The sequence below is a fragment of the Bombina bombina genome, chromosome 6 (genome assembly GCF_027579735.1).
Source record: "Bombina bombina isolate aBomBom1 chromosome 6, aBomBom1.pri, whole genome shotgun sequence".
Classification (NCBI taxonomy): Eukaryota; Metazoa; Chordata; class Amphibia; order Anura; family Bombinatoridae; genus Bombina; species Bombina bombina.
Genome location: NC_069504.1, coordinates 345,505,442 through 345,527,892, shown reverse-complemented (window position 1 = coordinate 345,527,892; position 22,451 = coordinate 345,505,442). Strand labels below are relative to the sequence as shown.

At 41.3% G+C, this 22,451-nt stretch overlaps 1 protein-coding gene across 1 annotated transcript in view; it reads left to right on the top strand.

Moving 5' to 3' along the window:
• UTP20 (UTP20 small subunit processome component) overlaps positions 1-22,451 on the top strand; it is a 350,150-nt gene that overhangs the window by 198,786 nt on the left and 128,913 nt on the right. The window contains exons 43-47 of the mRNA XM_053716993.1: positions 1,062-1,218; positions 1,533-1,631; positions 2,359-2,526; positions 3,757-3,923; positions 4,343-4,490. Coding sequence (XP_053572968.1) covers positions 1,062-1,218; positions 1,533-1,631; positions 2,359-2,526; positions 3,757-3,923; positions 4,343-4,490 — 739 coding nt within the window. The remainder of the gene's footprint in view (positions 1-1,061; positions 1,219-1,532; positions 1,632-2,358; positions 2,527-3,756; positions 3,924-4,342; positions 4,491-22,451) is intronic.

Here is a 22,451-nt window from a genome sequence, read left to right as displayed (position 1 = left end):
ATCCCGAACAATTTTCCTGGCAGTTGTGGCTGAAATTTTAGTTGGTCTACCTGGCCATGGTTTGGTTTCAACAGAACCCCTCATTTTCCACTTCTTGATTAGAGTTTGAACACTGCTGATTTGCATTTTCAATTCCTTGGATATCTTTTTATATCCCTTTCCTGTTTTATACAGTTCAACTACCTTTTCTCGCAGATCCTTTGACAATTATTTTGCTTTCCCTATGACTCAGAATCCAGAATCGTCAGTGCAGCACTGGATGAAAGATGCAAGGGTCTGTCAGGAGTCCAGAAACTCATTGACCTTTTATACACACACACTAATTACAAGCAAACAGATCACAGGTGAGGATGGTTACCTTTAATAGCCATTCAAACCCCTGTATGTCAACTTGTGTGCATGTTATCAGGCCAAAATCACCAGGGTATGTAAACTTTTGATCAGGGTCATTTGGGTAGTTTCTGTTGTCATTATGATTTGAAAAGAATAAACACAGTTGATTGATAATAAATGGCTTCAGCCAAACACTAACCATGAGTGAAAGAAAAAGTTTTTGTGTTATCATTCATATTCTATGAAAAATGGCCAAGAAATCATAAATTCTTCCAGGGTATGTAAACTTATGAGCACAACTGTGTGTGTGTGTGTGTGTGTGTATATATATATTCAGGATTCCTTTATATCTCAGTATTTGATAGGTCTTTAAAGATACCTAAGAATAAAAATTTAATTACACAGAATACTACTGTATCAGAAGATGCGCGTACTAAGAAACTTTTAAAAATGTTTTTTTTTTTTTAAATTAAAACCTACTTGGTTTATGTCTCTAACTTGATTGTGTTGTGGCAGTATATTCTCACAAAATGTATTGCTTTCTTAGTGCAAAGGGTAATATATTTGAGCAATATCATTGTACTTTATATTTTTATTAAAATGTATTTTGTTTAATTGGTTATGTGTGTGGCAAACGATGGCAATTACATTTTGCTATTGTAATTCATAGTCTTTAATAAAAAAAGTTTCAACTGTTTTTTGTGACTTGTGTCACTTTATGATTACAGTATTCTGCTGAAAATCTGCGTCCTTTTGAGGAACCGAGCACAAGAAATCCGTGATATTGCCCGAAGTACTTTAATGAAGATATTAGAAACTCTTGGTGCTCGCTATCTACACTATGTACTGAAGGAGATGCAGACGGTGCTTGTAAAGGGATATCAGGTAGCAATAGAAACTTTTCCTTGGACATTATTGGTATTTCAGGGTGGGAAAATAGAGATTGAATCTTGTGGTAGTTATCAATCTCGGCTGTCTCCCCATTATCCGTTATTTCATAACAATTAAAGTTTATAACTTTGTTCAGCTAAAAAACAAATGTAATTTATGTCTTGTGAATAATGTAATTTACAAAAGACACCTCATGGAAATGTATTTGCTCTGTGGCTTAGTTGTGTTTGTGCTTTTCTCCTACTTAACAGTGTCATTGCACTTTGTATTTTAGCAGTTTTTTTCTGTTTTTATATTTATGAAATTAGCTCCATGTATTGTCTTTCACTGTGAATCTGTTGCTGAAAGGCGTCGTTGCCACATTGAAAAGTGGACAATTAGATGGCTGCATGGAAACTCTGCTCCAGGTAAGCAAAAACACATACAAAGCTGACCTATTTATGAATTTTATGATTTAAAGGGACATAAATGTTTTGTAGATGATCCATTTATATAGCCCAGGCATGTTTGTTTTGTTTTTTTGTAACATAGTTTTGCTTATTTTTAAATAACACTGTGCTGATTTTCAGACTCCTAACCAAGCCCAAAAGTTTTAGAAGTAGACTGTTGTCTACCTACTCCAGATTGCTCCTGTTTGTGTAAACGGTCTTTTCATATGCAAAGGGGGGAGAGTGTCTGCTCTTTTTTCTTTCCAGCCCATTTCATTAGGTGTCCCAGCCTAACCTTTTCAACAGTGCTAAACATCGAGCTTCTAAGTAAGTTTTTAAAAGGTTTTATGCTGGATATTTAGATCAGTAGCTGTGCATATTCTTCTTTATAGTATTTGTGTCTATTACATGCAGTTATATGAAAATTGGTGTATATTGTCACCTTTAAGCACAGTGTTTATATTATACAGGTTACTGTAAAATTATAGAATAAAATAGCAGATAAAATTAAGTAAGAGGCCACCACACACATACGCTGTAATTGCGAAGTTCATTTTGTTAAGCTAATTTGCATACTTTTACCCAGAATCCTCTGTTCCTGCAGATGGGCTGTGCTGTGATCTGTTGTGTGTATGTAGTCTGCCGGCATATATATTAGTGTGTAAATGTGTAATTTGCAGTATTTTCTGATTTCTCTTTTAAAAAGATTTTCAACAATGAGCTGTTTGGAAATATCGCAGAAGAAAAGGAAGTAAAAGGAATTGTCTCTAAAGTAATGGAGGCTCGAAGCAGCAAAAGTTATGACTCGTATGAACTTCTTGCACAGTTTGTTGGAAAAGACCAAGTGGTAAAACTGATCCTTCCTTTGAAAGAGGTGAGATATGATGAAACTCCATAAAATATATTTTTAATGGGGATGTAGTTAATCATTTATGATATTTACAAAGCACTAATCCAATGTGCAATAGTTATAATAGATTTGATGTAATAAAAGTAAAGTAATAACTCTGTATTATAATTTTTCTAGGTTAGAGTTAGCAGGGCCCTAAGACAAAAATACTTCAGGAACATTGAGGTTAAAATTTTCATTCCCCATTAAATGTTTTCTTGGCATTTCAAATTTTCTTTAATTAACCCTTTCGCAACAGGGTTAAAGTATCTACATCGGAACAACTGTTCCGATGTAGACAAATTGAAACCACGCGATCGTGCATACGATCGCGAGATTTCAATTATTGGACCGTGTCTGGGGGGGCGTCCCTACAACCGCAGAAACGCCCTCCAGACCGCGATCAAATCCTGGAAGCACAGAAGGCTTCAGGACAGCCGTTATCTATGACATTCTATTCCGTCATAACGGCTTTAAAGCCTAGTGTAATTATGATGGAATAGAACGGCATAACGGCATTAAAAGGTTAAGCATGAGGTCTTGTTTTGTTTTTTGCCTGCTTTTACTGTAATTTAAAGCCGAAAACTCTAGTGTTTCAACTTGCCACGTCTAAGACAAAAAGTTAATTACCAACATTCATAAAGCATTTGTTGTAAGCAATTTTTTGGTGTTAGAGAGGTGAATGTTGACCATTGTATTGCAATCCCATAAGTTGGTGGTGGGACACTTGCAAATCTAGGGATGCAAGCGCTTTTAGAGGCTTCTCTTGTGTCCTTCATCCATAACTGCTTAGCAGCAGTGTGTCTCAGTTTTATCCTCAATACTTTTTTTTTTTTTAACGCCATAGAATACTTGTACTACCTAACTGTCCACTGCACCCCTTTCTTCCTTAGTCGACTTGCACACATTTTGGATTTAAAGATCTTTTATCTGGGTTGTTTATTAGAGAATGACTGTTTCCCTTTTGTGGACACTGGGCCTTCATATGTAGTCCTTTCAGGGATGATTTTCGAAACTATTGCCTAATTTAATCAATAATATAGTAGGTAACACAGGACTTCCACAAGGATATCACATCATATGTTAGTGATTTCTAGCTACAATTCTTAGGAAACCTGAACGTACACAATTATAAAGCCAATTTCTTGTGCACAATTGCAAACAATGGTTTAATATCTCTCTAATCTTCATGTTCTTCACAACGGTAATCTGAAGGTTTTGGAGAAGACTACAAGTGTGAAACTGTCCCGTAAAGTGCATGAAGCTCTTCGCAGGATTGTGTTTGGTTTAATTGCAAACACTGACATGACAGCAGAGTCAATCCTACTTCTAAGTTATGGACTCATCAATGAAAATCTTCCACTTCTAACCGAAAAAGAAAAGTATGTGAAATGTTTTACTTTTATCACATTAATATCACAATGTGCTATAGAGCTTTTATTATTTTTCTGTATGTATAAATCCTAAGAATTGTTTGTCTTTTAAAAGAGCTTAGATAAACTGAAGGTATCCAGATATGGTCTTACTTGTTAATATATTCTGAAACCATTTGCTTTTCTAGAAATGCAGGCAAGTCATAACCCCAAAACTGGCCCATGAGCCCTTTAATTAGACAATTTCCTGCAAGTATGAAAAATAAATGTACAGCTCCTATTTAGACCTGTTGTTGGTCAGACAGAACGTGCTTGAGTAGTTTTGTTGTGTTACCCCTAATCAGACAAGATGTAATAGCTCATGTCAAAGAACAAAGATTGAAAAGCCCTAAACAATTTGATTTAAATACCGTTTGTTTTCCTCTCAGAAACAAGCTTGCAGTAACCCTTCCACCAGATCCTCGTCTTCCCCCACCAAGTTGTCTATTAATTCAGCCGGCTATACCTCGAGGAGGCAAGAAAGCTGCAGTTAGTAGCAAGACAAACCTACATGTCCTGGTTGAATCTGGGCTCCGAGTATGTATTAAAGCAACTCTTAAACCTTCTTTATCTGCTATAGCCATTTTGTGTATAAAGGTATATAAGGAATATTTATTTCATGTAAGTGGCAAGAGTCCATGAGCTAGTGACATATGGGATATACATTCCTACCAGGAGGGGGCAAAGTTCCCCAAACCTCAAAATGCCTTTAAATACACCTCCCACCTCACTCATACCTTAGTTTTACAAACTTTGCCTTTGTTGGAGGATGGTGAAGCAAGTTGTGCTTGATTTCTTCTGTGAAAGGCGCTTCTAAGCATTTTGAAGCCCAATTCCTCTCAAAATACAGTGTTTGTCTGAGGGATGTGAAGGGAGTATTGCCTGATGATGCCATGTTTTCACCTATGGGAAAATGATTCTAAGGCTCTCTGTAAATTCGGTCGTGGGGATTAATCTGCCACCTCCCTTTAAAGATTGACATTATACTCCTCTACCATTACCTCTGCTGATATGTTTCAGTACTGGTTTGGCTGTCTGCTATATGTGGATGGGTGTCTTCAGGTAAGTATTTATCTTTTTAAAGACGCTCTCAGCTATGTTTTGCACTTTATATTTTAAAGTTTTAAATATATATTGCATATATTTGCCATAAGTCAGGTCTATGTTTATTTCCCTATGCAGTCCAACAGTTTCATCATAGAAAATTGTTTTGGGAGGAATTTTGTAAATTTTTCTCCAACATTGGTGTGTCCTGTCCACGGCGTCATCCATTACTTGTGGGAATATTCTCTTCCCCAACAGGAAATGGCAAAGAGCACAGCAAAAGCTGTCCATATAGCCCCTCCTCAGGCTCCGCCCCCCAGTCATTCTCTTTGCCGCTCTGAACAAGTAGCATCTCCACGGAGATGGTGAAGAGTATGTGGTGTTTAGTTGTAGTTTTTTATTCTTCTATCAAGAGTTTATTTTAAAATAGTGCCGGTTTGTACTATTTACTCTAAAACAGAAAGGGATGAAGAGTTCTGTTTAAAAGAGGAGTATGATTTTAGCAGCAGTAACTAAAATCAATTGCTGTTCCCACGCAGGACTGTTGAGCCCAGAGAACTTCAGTTGGGGGGAACAGTTTGCAGACTTTTCTGCTCAAGGTATGACTAGTCCATTTTCTAACAAGACTGTGTAATGCTAGAAGACTGTCATTTTCCCTCTTGGGGATCGGTAAGCCATTTTCTTAGACTCTTAACAGAATGCAGGCTTATTATGGGCTATACACTGGTTGACACTCTTGTGGGCTAAATCGATTGCTTTATTTAGGTTTTTTATGAAGTTTGAAGTGATATTTCTAAACTTTTAGTGTGGGGAACGTTTTTAGACGCCAGGCAGTCATTTAGACGCCTTTCCCAGTCAGGAAGGGCCTTTCACTATAGTAAGCAGAGCCTCATTTTCGCGCCATAATTGCGCAGTTTCTTTTGGATGCAGTGCATGCAGCTGCATGTGAGAGGATCTGGTGATCATTGAAAACGTCCCTGGAAGGCTTAATTTGGTATCGTATAACCCCCAAGGACAGGTGGAGTCGCAGCAAACGCTGTGGCTGGGACTGTAGTGGGGTTAAAGTTGTTAATTGATTAAACGGCTCCGGTTTCCTCATTTAAGGGGTTAAAAGCTTGAAAATTGGGGTGCAATACTTTAAAAGCATCAAGACACTTAAGGAGGTGCTAACTTCTCTGGATGATTGTGACTCTTTGGTCATTCCAGAAAAATTGTGCAAGATGGACAAATTCCTAGAGGTCCCGGTGCACCCTGATGCCTTTCCGATACCTAAAAGGGTGGCGGACATAGTGAATAAGGAGTGGGAGAAACCAGGTATACCTTTTGTCCCACCTCCTATATTTAAGAAATTGTTCCCCATGGTCGACCCAAGGAAGGACACATGGCAAACAGTCCCTAAGGTTGAGGGGGCAGTTTCTACGCTAGCTAAACGCACGACTATTCCCATTGAGGACAATTGTGCTTTCAAAGATCCTATGGATAAAAAATTGGAGGGTTTGCTTAAAAAGATTTTTGTTCAGCAAGGCTACCTCCTCCAACCAATTTCGTGCTTTATTCCTGTCACTACGGCGGCGTGTTTCTGGTTCGATGAACTAGAAAAGTCGCTCAATATGGAGACTCCATATGAGGAAGTCATGGACAGAATTCACGCACTTAAGTTAGCTAATTCCTTTATTTTAGATGCCGCTTTGCAATTAGCGAGATTAGCGGCGAAAAATTGAGGGTTTGCAATTGTGGCGCGCAGAGCGCTCTGGCTAAAGTCTTGGTCGGCGGATGTATCTTCCAAGACAAAATTGCTTAATATTCCTTTCAAAGGTAAGACCCTTTTTGGGCCAGAATTGAAGGAAATTATTTCAGACATCACTGGGGGAAAGGGCCATGCCCTCCCACAGGATAGGCCTTTTAAGGCTAAGAATAAGTCCAATTTTCATTCCTTTCATAACTTCAGGAACGGACCGTCTCCTAACTCTGCAGCCTCTAGACAAGAGGGTAACGCTTCCCAGGCTAAGCCAGCTTGGAAATCAATGCAAGGCTGGAACAAGGGTAAACAGGCCAAGAAGCCTGCTGCTGCTACCAAGACAGCATGAAGGGGTAGCCCCCGATCCGGGACCGGATCTAGTAGGGGGCAGACTCTCTCTCTTTGCTCAGGCTTGGGCAAGAGATGTTCCGGATCCCTGGGCACTAGAAATAGTCTCTCAGGGTTATCTTCTAGAATTCAAGGAACTTCCTCCAAGGGGAAGGTTCCACATGTCTCGCTTATCTTCAGACCAGATAAAGAGACAGGCATTCTTACATTGCGTAGGAGACCTGTTAAAGATGGGAGTGATACACCCAGTTCCAACAGCGGAACAAGGTCAGGGGTTTTACTCAAACCTGTTTGTAGTTCCCAAAAAAGAGGGAACTTTCAGACCAATTCTGGATTTAAAAATTCTACACAAATTCCTCAGAGTTCCACCGTTCAAAATGGAAACCATTCGAACAATTTTACCTACAATCCATCAGGGTCAATATATGACTACCGTGGATTTAAAGGATGCGTACCTACATATTCCTATCCACAAAGATCATCATCAGTTCCTAAGGTTCGCCTTTCTGGACAAACATTACCAGTTCGTGGCTCTTCCGTTCGGTTTAGCCACTGCTCCCAGAATTTTCACAAAGGTGCTAGGGTCCCTTCTAGCGGTTCTAAGACCGAGGGGCATTGCAGTGGCACCTTATCTAGACGACATTCTAATTCAAGCGTCGTCTCTTTCCAAGGCAAAGGCTCATACAGACATTGTTCTAGCCTTTCTCAGATCTCACGGGTGGAAGGTGAACGTAGAAAAGAGTTCCCTGTCTCCGTCAACAAGAGTTCCCTTTTTTGGAACAATAATAGATTCTTTAGAAATGAAGATCTTCCTGACAGAAGTCAGAAAGTCAAAGCTTCTAAACGCTTGTCAAGTTCTTCACTCTATTCAGCAGCCTTCCATAGCTCAGTGCATGGAAGTAATAGGATTGATGGCTGCAGCAATGGACATAGTTCCTTTTCCTCGAATTCATCTAAGACCATTACAACTGTGCATGCTCAATCAGTGGAATAGGAACTATGCAGACTTGTCTCCTTGCATTCAAGTAGACCAGTTAACCAGAGACTCACTCCGTTGGTGGTTGACTCAGGATCACCTGTCTCAGGGAATGAGTTTCCGCAGACCAGAGTGGGTCATTGTCACGACCGACGCCAGTCTATTAGGCTGGGGCGCGGTCTGGAATTCCCTGAAAGCTCAGGGTCTATGGTCTCGGGAAGAGTCTCTTCTCCCAATAAACATCCTGGAACTGAGAGCGATATTCAATGCTCTCCGGGCTTGGCCTCAACTAGCGAAGGCCGGATTCATAAGATTCCAGTCGGACAACATGACGACTGTAGCTTACATCAACCATCAGGGAGGAACAAAGAGTTCCTTGGCGATGAGAGAGGTATCCAAGATCATCAAGATCACTCCTGCCATCTATCTGCAATTCACATCCCAGGAGTAGACAACTGGGAGGCGGATTATCTGAGTCGTCAGACTTAACATCCGGGGGAGTGGGAACTCCACCCGGAGGTCTTTGCCCAGTTAACCCAATTATGGGGCATTCCAGACATGGATCTGATGGCGTCTCGTCAGAACTTCAAGGTTCCTTGCTACGGGTCCAGATCCAGGGATCCCAAGGCTACACTAGTGGATGCATTAGTGGCGCCTTGGTCGTTCAACCTAGCTTATGTGTTTCCACCGTTTCCTCTCCTTCCCAGGCTCGTAGCCAGTATCAAACAGGAGAAGGCCTCGGTGATTCTGATAGCTCCTGCGTGGCCACGCAGGACTTGGTATGCAGACCTGGTGAATATGTCATCGGTTCCACCATGGAAGCTACCTTTGAGACAGGATCTTCTAGTACAAGGTCCATTCGAACATCCAAATCTAGTTTCTCTGCAGCTGACTGCTTGGAAATTGAACGCTTGATTTTATCCAAGCGTGGGTTTTCAAATTCAGTGATAGATACTCTGGTACAAGCCAGAAAACCTGTGACTAGAAAGATTTACCATAAAATATGGAAAGAATATATCTGTTGGTGTGAATCCAAGGGATTCTCCTGGAGTAAAATTAAAATTCCTAAGATTCTTTCCTTTCTCCAAGAGGGTTTGGATAAAGGGTTGTCGGCGAGTTCTCTAAAAGGACAGATTTCTGCTTTATCTGTTTTGTAACACAAACGCCTGGCAGCTGTGCCAGATGTTCAAGCTTTTGTACAGGCTTTGGTCAGAATCAAGCCTGTTTACAGACCCATGACTCCTCCTTGGAGTCTAAATTTAGTTCTTTCAGTTCTTCAAGGGGTTCCGTTTGAACCTTTACATTCCATAGATATCAAGTTACTATCTTGGAAAGTTCTGTTTTTGGTTGCTATTTCTTCTGCTAGAAGAGTTTCTGAATTATCTGCTTTGCAGTGTGATCCACCCTATCTGGTGTTCCATTCAGATAAGGTCGTTTTGCGTACTAAGCCTGGTTTTCTTCCAAAAGTTGTTTCCAACAAGAATATTAACCAGGAAATAGTTGTTCCTTCTCTGTGTCCGAATCCAGTTTCAAAGAAGGAACATTTGTTACACAATTTAGATGTAGTTCGTGCTTTAAAGTTCTATTTAGAAGCAACAAAGGATTTTAGACAAACCTCATCTTTGTTTGTCGTTTACTCTGGTAAGAGGAGAGGACAAAAAGCTACTGCTACCTCTCTTTCTTTCTGGCTGAAAAGCATTATCCGATTGGCTTATGAGACTGCCGGACGGCAGCCTCCTGAACGAATCACAGCTCACTCTACTAGGGCTGTGGCTTCCACATGGGCCTTCAAGAACGAGGCTTCTGTTGATCAGATATGTAAGGCAGTGACTTGGTCTTCTCTGCACACTTTTGCCAAATTCTACAAATTTGATACTTATGCTTCTTCGGAGGCTATTTTTGGGAGAATGGTTTTGCAAGCCGTGGTGCCTTCCGTTTAGGTAACCTGATTTGCGCCCTCCCTTCATCCGTGTCCTAAAGCTTTGGTATTGGTTCCCACAAGTAATGGATGACGCCGTGGACCGGACACACCAATGTTGGAGAAAACAGAATTTATGCTTACCTGATAAATTACTTTCTCCAACGGTGTGTCCGGTCCACGGCCCACCCTGCTTTTTTAATCAGGTTTGAAAAATTTCTTTCTCTATACACTACAGTCACCACGGCACCCTATAGTTTCTCCTTTTTTTCTCCTAACCGTCGGTCGAATGACTGGGGGGCGGAGCCTGAGGGGCTATATGGACAGCTTTTGCTGTGCTCTTTGCCATTTCCTGTTGGGGAAGAGAATATTCCCACAAGTAATGGATGACGCCGTGGACCGGACACACCGTTGGAGAAAGTAATTTATCAGGTAAGCATAAATTCTGTTTTTCTTACCTGGGGTTCCAGCTAGTTTTAACTTTGGTCTTATTTTTAAAAATTTTGTGGGCAAATTAGGCTCGCGATGACGCAAAATGCTTCTATTGATTGCGTCATTTTTGGCGTGATTTTTTCCTCCGCAATTGTTTTCGGCACAAAAGTTGCTTTTTTTGTGACGCGAGTCACGTCATTTCTTGCGTCTTTGTTGACGCAAATTTTTTTGGCACCAAGTCGCGCCTGTTATGACGTGAATCATGTCATTTCCTGTTAACCTTGGTGCCACAAGTTTTTTTTTTTTTTTTTTCCATTTTAAATAACTTTTCATTTTACTTCCATTAAGAAAATGTGTAAAGTCTTTTTATATTTACACTTACTCCTACTGAGCATGTGCAAGAATTCACAGAATATACATATATGCATTTGTGATTGGCTAATGGCTGTCACATGATACAGGAAGAGTGGAAATAGACATCTTAGAAATTTGTCAGAATAAAATCTACTACTCATTTGAAGTTCAAACGAAGTGTTACTGTCTTTTTTTTTTTTTTTTTCTTTTTTCCTTTTTTTTTTCTTCCAAATTTTTTTCATTGAGGATCCTTGCAAACAAACAGTAGTTGGCGATACATAATATGAAAACACAAGTTGTAACAGAATAGGTTACGAAAACAAGTCAGTTAAGAGCACTGTATAATTAAATGACAGACTTCACTTTCAATATAAACAATATGTGCCACTTAGACTATATACCCACTGGATATGCTAATCGGCCACTCTTGGACCACATTAAGTTGCGGAAGCATAGTATGTAGCAGGTAACCATGGATGTGCAGGGGCCACTTTTGGACCCCAAATGGAGGACCTCTTTTTTACTTTTAAAGAAAAACAAAAAAACAAATGCATTGTTCTAAAAAGTTAGTTAGATGCTGGGTTGGGAGATATCAATGCATGGGCTGCAGCCAGACACAGCTTCATTATATCTTACTCTTCCCGCATGATGGACATTTACTAGTGGAAAGTTAGTATGACAACATTGGTGGATATACGCAATATAGCTATAACTCCTAGCTCTCTAAAGCTTGACAGTATGGGGTAACAGGTTGCAAAAATTAAGTTCAATACATACAGGAAAGTAAATGTGGCTACAGTTTTGAGTACAGCAAGGTATCTAATATGCTTTTAGCAAAAGAGTAGGTCCCAGCTCCACACCTTGGTGTATAATCCTTCTGTATTTACCTTATATCTGGGATAGTATATACCTGCATTGGAGTACACTAGCTCAAAATAATAGCCAACAATCAGAAGACAGCCTGCCACCAGACAATATACAATAAAGAATACAATATACAGACTACAAAAACTTTAACCAACAAGCTAACATTTAAAACCTAAAGAGAAGAGCAACAAGTTCTCAAAGTAATGCAAATTGAGCTGCTGCATGACTTCAATATTTGGAATCCTAAGTTCCTTTATCCCCATGTCTTAGTTGCCAAAAAGTGTGGACTATGGAGGGGATCAGACAGTCTTATGGTGCGCCTTTTATGTAAAGGACCCAAGACAGTGAGAGTCTCAACAGGGCAATAAAGTTCAGAGTGCTGGTGTTACTCGAGAAATATAGATATTCAGTGGGTAGCCCCATAAGCACCGGTAAGAAACTGCAGTTATCTGGGCTCTTGGGTGAATCGGCATTCTCAAAATGTAAGTGTCCTAAAGTCTTAGCTTCCAGGGGGCCCCCCCCTAAGCCCCACAGAGCCGCAACATCAGAACCGTGTTCTGCTATCTGCCGAGGTTCACCTACTGTAGTATTCAGACCCGGTGGTGCTAGGAGCGCAAATGCTGTCACCTCACAGGCAACAACTTGCGACTCTGTACCTGCTGCATTGTGCTTGTGGTCCTCAGGCAAAATGGCGATGTCGTCTCGCCTTTCCTCTTGCTGTCTGGGCTCGTCTGTGAATAAGAGAGTCTTAGCGGGACAGCATGATATCAGGGCGTCCCGCGGTGCATTAGCTATGAGGCGCAAGCAAAGCTCTTCAATCCTGCGCCAATGCACATTGTCGAATATGTCCTGGTAGTCAGCCTCCTCTCCGTCGGCCATTTTAGAGACAAAGTCGTGGCGCAGCTATGTATAGTAGGAGTCGGTAGTGTCAGGGTAAGTCCTGGCTGTAAGAGCTTCCCAGTTTAGCTGGCAGTGGGGCACAGATCTTTATTACTATTTAACTGTGTCTAGCTGCAACCAGGTAACCCTCGATCTCTCGAGGGGGGGGGGGACGCTGCTTACATGTGAGCCGCCGCTCTAAGCTTCTTGTCCAATTCCGGCTCCAACTTCAAAAATACAGACCAGCCTTCTTGAATATATAGTGCTGCTCCATGTAGTTAGAGAATATAAGATTGTCCTGTAGAATGTCCCAAATAATCAACGGCTTATTGAGAACTCAGAAGGAGCTTAGGAGAAATGCGACCATCTCTGATCACGTTTTGGACACGCCCTCGTGCTACTGTCTTTTTAACATGCATGTCTTGATTATACAAATCTACTGTATTAACTGGTCCTATAAGTTGACAAAGAGAATATACATGGGTGTATGGATTACTTTTTCCCCACGAGAAAGAAAACTCTTCAGAGACATCTTACATTTATTACATATGCCCCTTTAAGTTGCAACCAAGCTCTTTTGTAGCCTATTCCCAGCATCAGATTCCAGGTCAATGGAACGTATTTCTCTTGTTAAGTGTGTTCAGTCCACGGGTCATCCATTACTTATGGGATATATTCTCCTTCCCAACAGGAATTTGCAAGAGGATCACCCAAGCAGAGCTGCTATATAGCTCCTCCCCTCACATGTCATATCCAGTCATTCTCTTGCAACCCTCAACAATGAAGGAGGTCGCGAGAGGAGCTGGAGTTTTTACTTAACTATTCTTCAATCAAAAGTTTGTTATTTTAAATGGCACCGGAGTGTACTGTTTTTCTATCTCAGGCAGTATTTGGAAGAAGAAACTGCCTGTGTTTTTTATCTATGATCTTAGCAGGCGTAACTAAGATCCACTGGCTGTTCTCGACATTCTGAGGAGTGGGGTAACTTCAGAAACTGGGAATAGCATGCGGGGTCCTCCGCAAATGAGGTATGTGCAGTACTTTATTTTCTGGGAATGGAATTGACTAAGAAAATACTGCTGTTACCGTATGATGTAAGTACAGCCTTAAATGCAGTAGTAGCAACTGGTATCAGGCTGATAAATGTATGCGCAGTCGAGTTATATTCTAGGGACTAGAATTTGACTGAGAAAATACTGTTAACACTGAAATAATACTTAAGCCTTCTCTGCAGTGGTAGCGACTGGTAGCAGGCTTAGTGATAGCTTTGCATGACATTGAAAAATGTTGTTTTTTAATAAAAGTTTTACTGGCATGTTATTCGTTTTTTGTGAGGTACTTTGGTGATAAATCGCTTTGGGCATGATTTTTTCCACATGGCTAACATATTTTTCTGTATGGAAACCGTTATATCAGGGCTCCCACTGTTGTGATTGGAGTGGGAGGGCCCTTGTTTTAGCGCCTTGTTGCGCAGTTAAAATTATTGCACAGTCTTTCTGCTTCTTCCTCCTTGATCCAGGACGTCTCTAGAGAGCTCAGGGGTCTGCAAATTTCATTTGTGAGGGAGGTAATCAGTCACAGCAGATCTGTGACAGTGTGCTGACTGTGATTAAAAGCGTTAAATCTTAATTGATATCTGTTTTATCCTTTTTGGGTATCGAGGGGTTAATCATCCTTTTGCTAATGGGTGCAATCCTCTGCTAATAATACACTTCTTGTTAAGAATTGTTTAATTATATCTGTATTTTTGAAGCACTGCAGCGTTTTTTATATTGCTTGTAAAACTTATTGAAAGTGATTTCCAAGCTTGTTAGTTTTTCACTGCTAAGTCTGTTTTAAACATGTCTGATTCAGAGGAAACTGTTTGTTCATCATGTTCAAAAGCCAATGTGGAGCCCAATAGAACGATGTGTACCAATTGTATTGATATTGCTTTGAATAAAAGTCAATCTGTACCGATAAAGAAGCTATCACCAGACAACGAGGGGGAAGTTATGCCGCCTAACTCTCCTCACGTGTCAGTACCTGCGTCTCCCGCTCGGGAGATGCGTAGGATTGAGACACCTAGTACATCTAGGCCCTTACAAATCACTTTACATGATATGGCTAATGTTATGAAAGAAGTATTATATAATATGCCCGAATTAAGGGGCAAAGGCGATAGCTCTGGGTTAAGGACAGAGCGCGCTGATGACACGAGAGCCATGTCTGATACTGCGTCACAATTTGCAGAACATGAGGACGGTGAGCTTCATTCTGTCGGTGACGGTTCTGATCCGGGGAGACCGGATTCAGAAATTTCAAATTTTAAATTTAAGCTTGAGAACCTCCGTGTGTTACTAGGGGAGGTATTAGCGGCTCTGAATGATTGCGACACGGTGGCAATTCCAGAGAAATTGTGTAGGTTGGATAGATACTATGCGGTACCGGTGTGTACTAACGTTTTTCCTATACCAAAAAGACTTACAGAAATTATAAGTAAGGAGTGGGATAGACCCGGTGTGACTTTTTCCCCTCCCCCGATATTTAGAAAAATGTTCCCTATAGACGCCACCACACGAGACTTATGGCAGACGGTCCCTAAGGTGGAGGGAGCAGTTTCTAGGTTAGCCAAGCGTACCACTATCCCGGTGGAGGATAGCTGTGCTTTCTCAGATCCAATGGATAAGAAATTAGAGGGTTATCTTAAGAAAATGTTTGTTCAACAGGGTTTTATATTGCAGCCTCTTGCATGCATTGCGCCTGTCACGGCTGCAGCGGCATTCTGGTTTGAGTCTCTGGAAGAGGCGATTCGCACAGAGCCGTTGGATGAGGCCTTGAGCAAAGTTAGAACCCTTAAGCAAGCTAATGCGTTTGTTTCAGATGCCGTACTACATCTAACCAAACTTACGGCTAAAAATTCCGGATTCGCCATACAGGCGCGCAGAGCGCTCTGGCTTAAATCCTGGTCAGCGGATGTAACTTCCAAGTCTAAACTGATTAACATTCCTTTCAAAGGGCAGACCTAATTCGGGCCCGGCTTGAAGGAAATTATTGCTGACATTACGGGAGTTAAGGGCCACGCCCTTCCTCAGGACAGGGCCAAACCAAAGGCCAAACAGTCTAATTTTCGTGCCTTTCGTAACTTCAAGGCAGGAGCAGCATCGACTTCCTCCGCTCCAAAACAGGAAGGAACTACTGCTCGTTACAGACAAGGTTGGAAAGGCAACCAGTCATGGAACAAGGGCAAGCAGGCCAGAAAGCCTACTCCCGCCCCTAAGACAGCATGAAGTCAGGGCCCCCTATCCAGAGACGGATTTAGTGGGGGGCAGACTTTCTCTCTTTGCCCAGGCTTGGGCAAGAGATGTGCAGGATCCCTGGACCTTAAAGATTATATCTCAGGGATACCTTCTGGATTTCAAATCCTCTCCTCCACAAGGGAGGTTCCATCTTTCGAGGTTATCGACAAACCTAGTAAAGAGAGAGGCATTTCTACAATGTGTACAAGACCTCTTAATCATGGGGGTGATCCACTCAGTTCCGCGATCGGAACAGGGACAAGGATTTTACTCAAATCTATTTGTGGTTCCCAAAAAAGAGGGAACCTTCAGACCAATCTTGGACTTAAAGATCTTAAACAAATTCCTAAGGGTACCATCGTTCAAGATGGAAACCATTCGAACCATCCTACCCATGATCCAAGAGGGTCAATATATGACCACAGTGGACTTAAAGGATGCTTACCTTCATATACCGATTCACAAAGATCATTATCGGTACCTGAGGTTTGCCTTTCTAGACAGGCATTACCAGTTTGTGGCTCTTCCCTTCGGGTTAGCCACGGCCCCGAGAATTTTTACGAAGGTTCTGGGCTCACTTCTGGCGGTTCTAAGACCACGAGGCATAGCGGTGGCTCCGTACCTAGACGACATTCTGATACAAGCGTCAAATTTTCAGAATGCAAAGTCTCATACAGAGATAGTTCTAGCATTTCTGAGGTCGCATGGGTGGAAAGTGAACGTGGAAAAGAGTTCTCTGTTACCACTCACAAGGGTTCCTTTTCTAGGGACTCTTATAGATTCTGTAGAGATGAAGATTTACCTGACGGAGTCCAGGTTATCAAAGATTCTCAATGCTTGCCGTGTCCTTCATTCCATTCCAAGCCCATCAGTAGCTCAGTGCATGGAGGTAATCGGCTTAATGGCCGCGGCAATGGACATAGTGCCATTTGCGCGCCTGCATCTCAGACCGCTGCAACTATGCATGCTCAGTCAATGGAACGGGGATTACTCAGATCTGTCCCCTTTGCTAGATCTGGACCAGGAGACCAGAGATTCGCTTCTCTGGTGGTTGTCACCGGTTCATCTGTCCAAAGGAATGACCTTTCGCAGGCCAGATTGGGCGATTGTAACAACGGATGCCAGCCTTCTAGGCTGGGGAGCAGTCTGGAATTCCCTGAAGGCTCAGGGATCGTGGACTCAGGAGGAGAAACTCCTCCCAATAAACATTCTAGAATTAAGAGCAATATTCAATGCTCTTCTAGCTTGGCCTCAGTTAGCAAAGCTGAGGTTCATCAGATTTCAGTCGGACAATATCACGACTGTGGCTTACATCAATCATCAAGGGGGAACCAGGAGTTCCCTAGCGATGTTGGAAGTCTCGAAGATAATTCGCTGGGCAGAGTCTCACTCTTGCCACCTGTCAGCGATTCACATCCCAGGCGTAGAGAACTGGGAGGCGGATTTCCTAAGTCGCCAGACTTTTCATCCGGGAGAGTGGGAACTTCACCCGGAGGTATTTGCTCAACTGATTCGTCGTTGGGGCAAACCGGATCTGGATCTCATGGCATCTCGCCAGAACGCGAAGCTTCCTTGTTACGGATCCAGGTCCAGGGACCCGGGAGCGATGCTGGTAGATGCATTAGCAGCCCCTTGGGTTTTCAACATAGCTTATGTGTTTCCACCTTTTCCGTTGCTACCTCGGCTGATTGCCAGGATCAAACAGGAGAGGGCATCGGTAATTCTGATAGCGCCTGCGTGGCCACACAGGACCTGGTATGCAGACCTAGTGGACATGTCGTCCTGTCCACCATGGTCTCTTCCTCTGAGACAGGACCTTCTAATTCAGGGTCCTTTCAACCATCCAAACCTAATTTCTCTGAGGCTGACTGCCTGGAAATTGAACGCTTGATTCTATCAAAGCGTGGGTTTTCAGATTCGGTTATTGATACATTAATACAGGCTCGGAAACCTGTGACAAGAAAAATTTACCATAAGATATGGCGTAAATATTTATATTGGTGCGAATCCAAGAGTTACTCATGGAGTAAGGTTAGGATTCCTAGGATATTAGCTTTTCTACAAGAGGGTTTAGAAAAGGGTTTATCCGCTAGTTCGCTAAAGGGACAGATTTCAGCTCTGTCTATTCTTTTACACAAACGTCTGGCAGAGCATCCAGACGTCCAGGCCTTTTGTCAGGCTTTGGCTAAAATTAAGCCTGTGTTTAAAGCTGTTGCTCCTCCGTGGAGCTTAAACTTGGTTCTTAAAGTTCTTCAGGGTGTTCCGTTTGAACCCCTTCATTCCATTGATATTAAGCTTTTATCTTGGAAAGTTTTGTTTTTGATGGCTATTTCATCAGCTCGAAGAGTCTCTGAGTTATCTGCCTTACATTGTGATTCTCCTTATCTGATCTTTCATTCAGATAAGGTAGTTCTGCGTACTAAACCTGGGTTTTTACCTAAGGTTGTTTCTAACAGGAATATCAATCAAGAGATTGTTGTTCCATCATTATGTCCTAATCCTTCTTCAAAGAAGGAACGTCTCTTGCATAATCTAGACGTGGTCCGTGCTCTGAAGTTCTACTTACAGGCAACTAAAGATTTTAGACAAACTTCTTCTCTGTTTGTCGTTTACTCTGGACAGAGGAAAGGTCAAAAGGCTTCGGCTACCTCTCTCTCTTTTTGGCTTCGTAGCATAATACGTTTAGCCTATGAGACTGCTGGACAGCAGCCTCCTGAAAGAATTACAGCTCATTCCACTAGAGCTGTTGCTTCCACCTGGGCCTTTAAGAATGAGGCCTCTGTTGAACAGATTTGCAAGGCTGCAACTTGGTCTTCACTTCATACTTTTTCCAAATTTTCCAAATTTGACACTTTCGCTTCTTCGGAGGCTGGTTTTGGGAGAAAGATTCTACAGGCAGTGGTTCCTTCTGTTTAATGTTCCTGCCTTGTCCCTCCCATCATCCGTGTACTTAGCTTTGGTATTGGTATCCCATAAGTAATGGATGACCCGTGGACTGAACACACTTAACAAGAGAAAACATAATTTATGCTTACCTGATAAATTTATTTCTCTTGTAGTGTGTTCAGTCCACGGCCCGCCCTGTCTTTTTCAGGCAGGTTCTAAATTTTAAAATTATAACTCCAGTCACCACTGCACCTTATAGTTTCTCCTTTCTCGTCTTGTTTCGGTCGAATGACTGGATATGACATGTGAGGGGAGGAGCTATATAGCAGCTCTGCTTGGGTGATCCTCTTGCAACTTCCTGTTGGGAAGGAGAATATATCCCATAAGTAATGGATGACCCGTGGACTGACTACACTACAAGAGAAATAAATTTATCAGGTAAGCATAAATTATGTTTTATCTTTTCCTTTCTTCGTGTGACTACCCCGGCGCCATAAGTTTTTTTTATCTGCTTTTGCGTCATCTTTGTAAGCGTCATTTTTGGCGCTAAAAAGTTATTATATTAAGTCTCTCCCTCCTTTTCTTCTCTGCTTTCATTTGTTTTAGAGGGCCATAATGTTTGCTTTGTGTTGTATATGAGTATTTTTTCATAAGCATTTTTTCCCATTCCTGAATTTGCTATTTTGAGGACAATGGATATTTTGTTTAAATGTTATTTTTTATTTTTTTAAATTTTTCAAGATGTCTCAAACTGATCCTGCCTCTTTTGTTACTGTAGGAACCAAGTTGCCTGAAAACATATCTACCAAAGCTAAGTGTGTATGTTGTAAATTGGCTGAGCTTCCTTCTTCAGCTCAAGTATGTGGCACTTGTTATGAGAAATTGTTTCATGCTGATAATGTTTCTATAAGTACAAATAAATCTACTGTTAAACCATCACAGTCTAATGTACATGATATTCCTGTAGATATAAAAGATTATATTGCTGCAGCCATAGAGAAGGCTATGACTGCTATTCCGCCTTCAAATAAACGTAAAAGGTCTATCCCTACTTCTCATAAATCTAATAAAGTTTGTATTGATCAACAACATACTGAAGTATTGTCTGCTGATGAGGATTTCTCTGGCTCAGAGGATCCTACTTCAGACTCTGAAATTGATAAATCATCATTTCTTTTTAAGATGGAATATATTCTTTCCTTGTTAAAGGAAGTGTTGCTTACTTTGAGTATTGAGGAATCTAGCCCTTTTGATAATAAGAATAGCAAACGTTCGAATTATATTTTTAAGACTTCTGAAGTTTTTCCTATTCCAGATGCTATCTCTAATATTATTACTAAGGAATGGTCTAAGCTTTGTACTATTTCTTCTCTAAACATACTAGTATTCCTATGGAAAATAGTACTTCTTTTAAGGATCCCTTAGATAGGAAGATTGAATCTTATCTTAGGAAGGCAGATTTACATATTGGCTATATTCTTAGACCTGCTATTTCTATAGCTGATATTGCTGCTGCTCCAAATTTTTGGTTGGACAATCTAGCACAGCAGTTATCGGATGCTGATTTGTCTAGCATTGTTCTCTTACATAAACATGCTAATCATTTATTTTGTGATGACATATTTGATATTATTAAAGTTGATATTACATCTATGTCTTTAGCTATTCTATCTAGAAGAGCTTTATGGCTTAAATCATGGAATGCTGATATGGTATCTAAATCTAGATAACTTTCTTTATCTTTTCAAAGTAATAATTTTTTTTGTTCTCAATTGGATTCTGTTATATCACCTATCACTGGGGGTAAGAGAGTTTTTCTGCCCCAAGATAAGAAATCTAAGGGTAAATTTAAAGCTCCCAATCGTTTTCGTTCCTTTCGTCAGACTAAAGAACAGAAAAACACTCCTTACCCTAAGGCCTCTGGTTCCAATTGGAGACAATCTACATATTGGAATAAATCTAAGCCTTATAAAAAGCCAAATACAGCCACTAAAACTGCATGCACGTGTGGCCCTCAAACCAGTTCAACTGGTGGGGGCAGATTGAAATTGTTTCAAGACATTTGGGCAGATTCTGTCCAAAATCAGTGGATTCAGGATATTGTTTCTCAAGGGTATCGAATAGGTTTCAGAATAAGACCTCCCATGGGAAGATTCTTTCTTTCCCATGTTCCAACAAACCCTGTGAAGGCTCAGGCTTTTCTGAAGTGTGTTTCAGATCTAGAGCTTTCAGGGGTGATTGTTCCAGTTCCTCAACAGGAACAGGGTTTGCATTTTTAATCAACTCTGTTCATTGTCCAAAGACGGAAGATTCATTCAGACCAGTTCTGGATCTGAAAACTCTAAATCGTTTTGTAAGAGTCCCAACTTTCAAGATGGTGACTATAAGGACTATTCTGCCTTTTGTTCAGCAAGGTCATTTCATGTCCTCAGTAGACTTACAGGACGCTTATCTTCACATTCCAATTCATCCAGACCACTATTGTATTCTGAGATTCTCTTTACTAGACAAGCATTACCAATTTGTTGCTCTTCCATTTGGCCTAGCGACGGCTCCGAGAATCTTTTCAAAAGTTCTCGGTGCCCTTCTATCTGTGATCAGACAGCAGGGTATTGCGGTGTTTCCTTATTTGGACGATATCTTGGTACTAGCTCAATCTTTTCATTTAGCAGAATCATACACAAAACAACTTGTGTGGTTTCTTCAAAGACTTGATTGGAGGATCAATTTACTAAACTATTTCTTGTTTCCTCAGACAAAGGTCACCTTTTTAGGTTTACAGATAGATTCAGTGTCCATGACTCTTTCTTTGACAGACAAGAGATGAATGAAGTTAGTTTTAGCTTGTCTAAACCTTCTGTCTCTATCATTCCCTTCAGTGGCTATGTGCATGGAAGTTTTAGGTCTCATGACTGCAGCATCAGACGCGATCCCCTTTGCTCGTTTTCATATGAGACCTCCACAGCTTTGCATGTTGCACCAATGGTGCAGGAATTATACTCAGATATCACAGTTGATATACTTAAATCCCATCATTCAACACTCTGACTTGGTGGTTAAACCATCACCTTATTGCTCAATGGGCCTCATTTGTTCGTCCTTCCTGGACTGTGATCACATCAGATGCAAGCCTTTCGGGTTGGGGAGCTGTCTGGGGGTCTCTGACAGCACAAGGGGTTTGGGAACCTCAGTTTACCAATCAATATTTTAGAACTCTGTGCTATTTTCAGAGCTCTTCAGGCTTGGCCTCTATTGAAGAGAGAACTTTACATTCAATTTCAAACAGACAATGTCACTACAGTGGCATATGTCAATCATCAAGGGGGGACTTGCAGTCCTTCAGCATGATCCCTGATACTTTCTTGGGCGGAATCCAACTCTTGTCAAATTTCCGCGATTTATATCTCAGGAGTAGACATTTGGGAAGCTTTACATCCAGGAGAGTGGTCTCTCCATCCAGATGTGTTTTTTCAATTTGTACAGATGTGGGGTCCTCCAGAAATAGATCTGATGGCCTCGCGTCTGAACAAGAAGCTTCCAAGATACCTTTCCAGGTCCAAGTAGATGCTCTAGCAGTTCCTTAGTCTTACCAACCTGCTTACATTTTTCTGCCTCTGGTTCTTCTTCCAAGGGTGATCTCCAAGATCATAACGGAACGATCTTATGCATTTCTGATAGCACCAGCTTGGCCTCTCAGGTTTTAATATGCGAACCCTGTCAAGATGTTCAGTTGCCAGCCTTGGCCACTTCCTTTAAGGCCAGACCTTCTGTCTCAGGG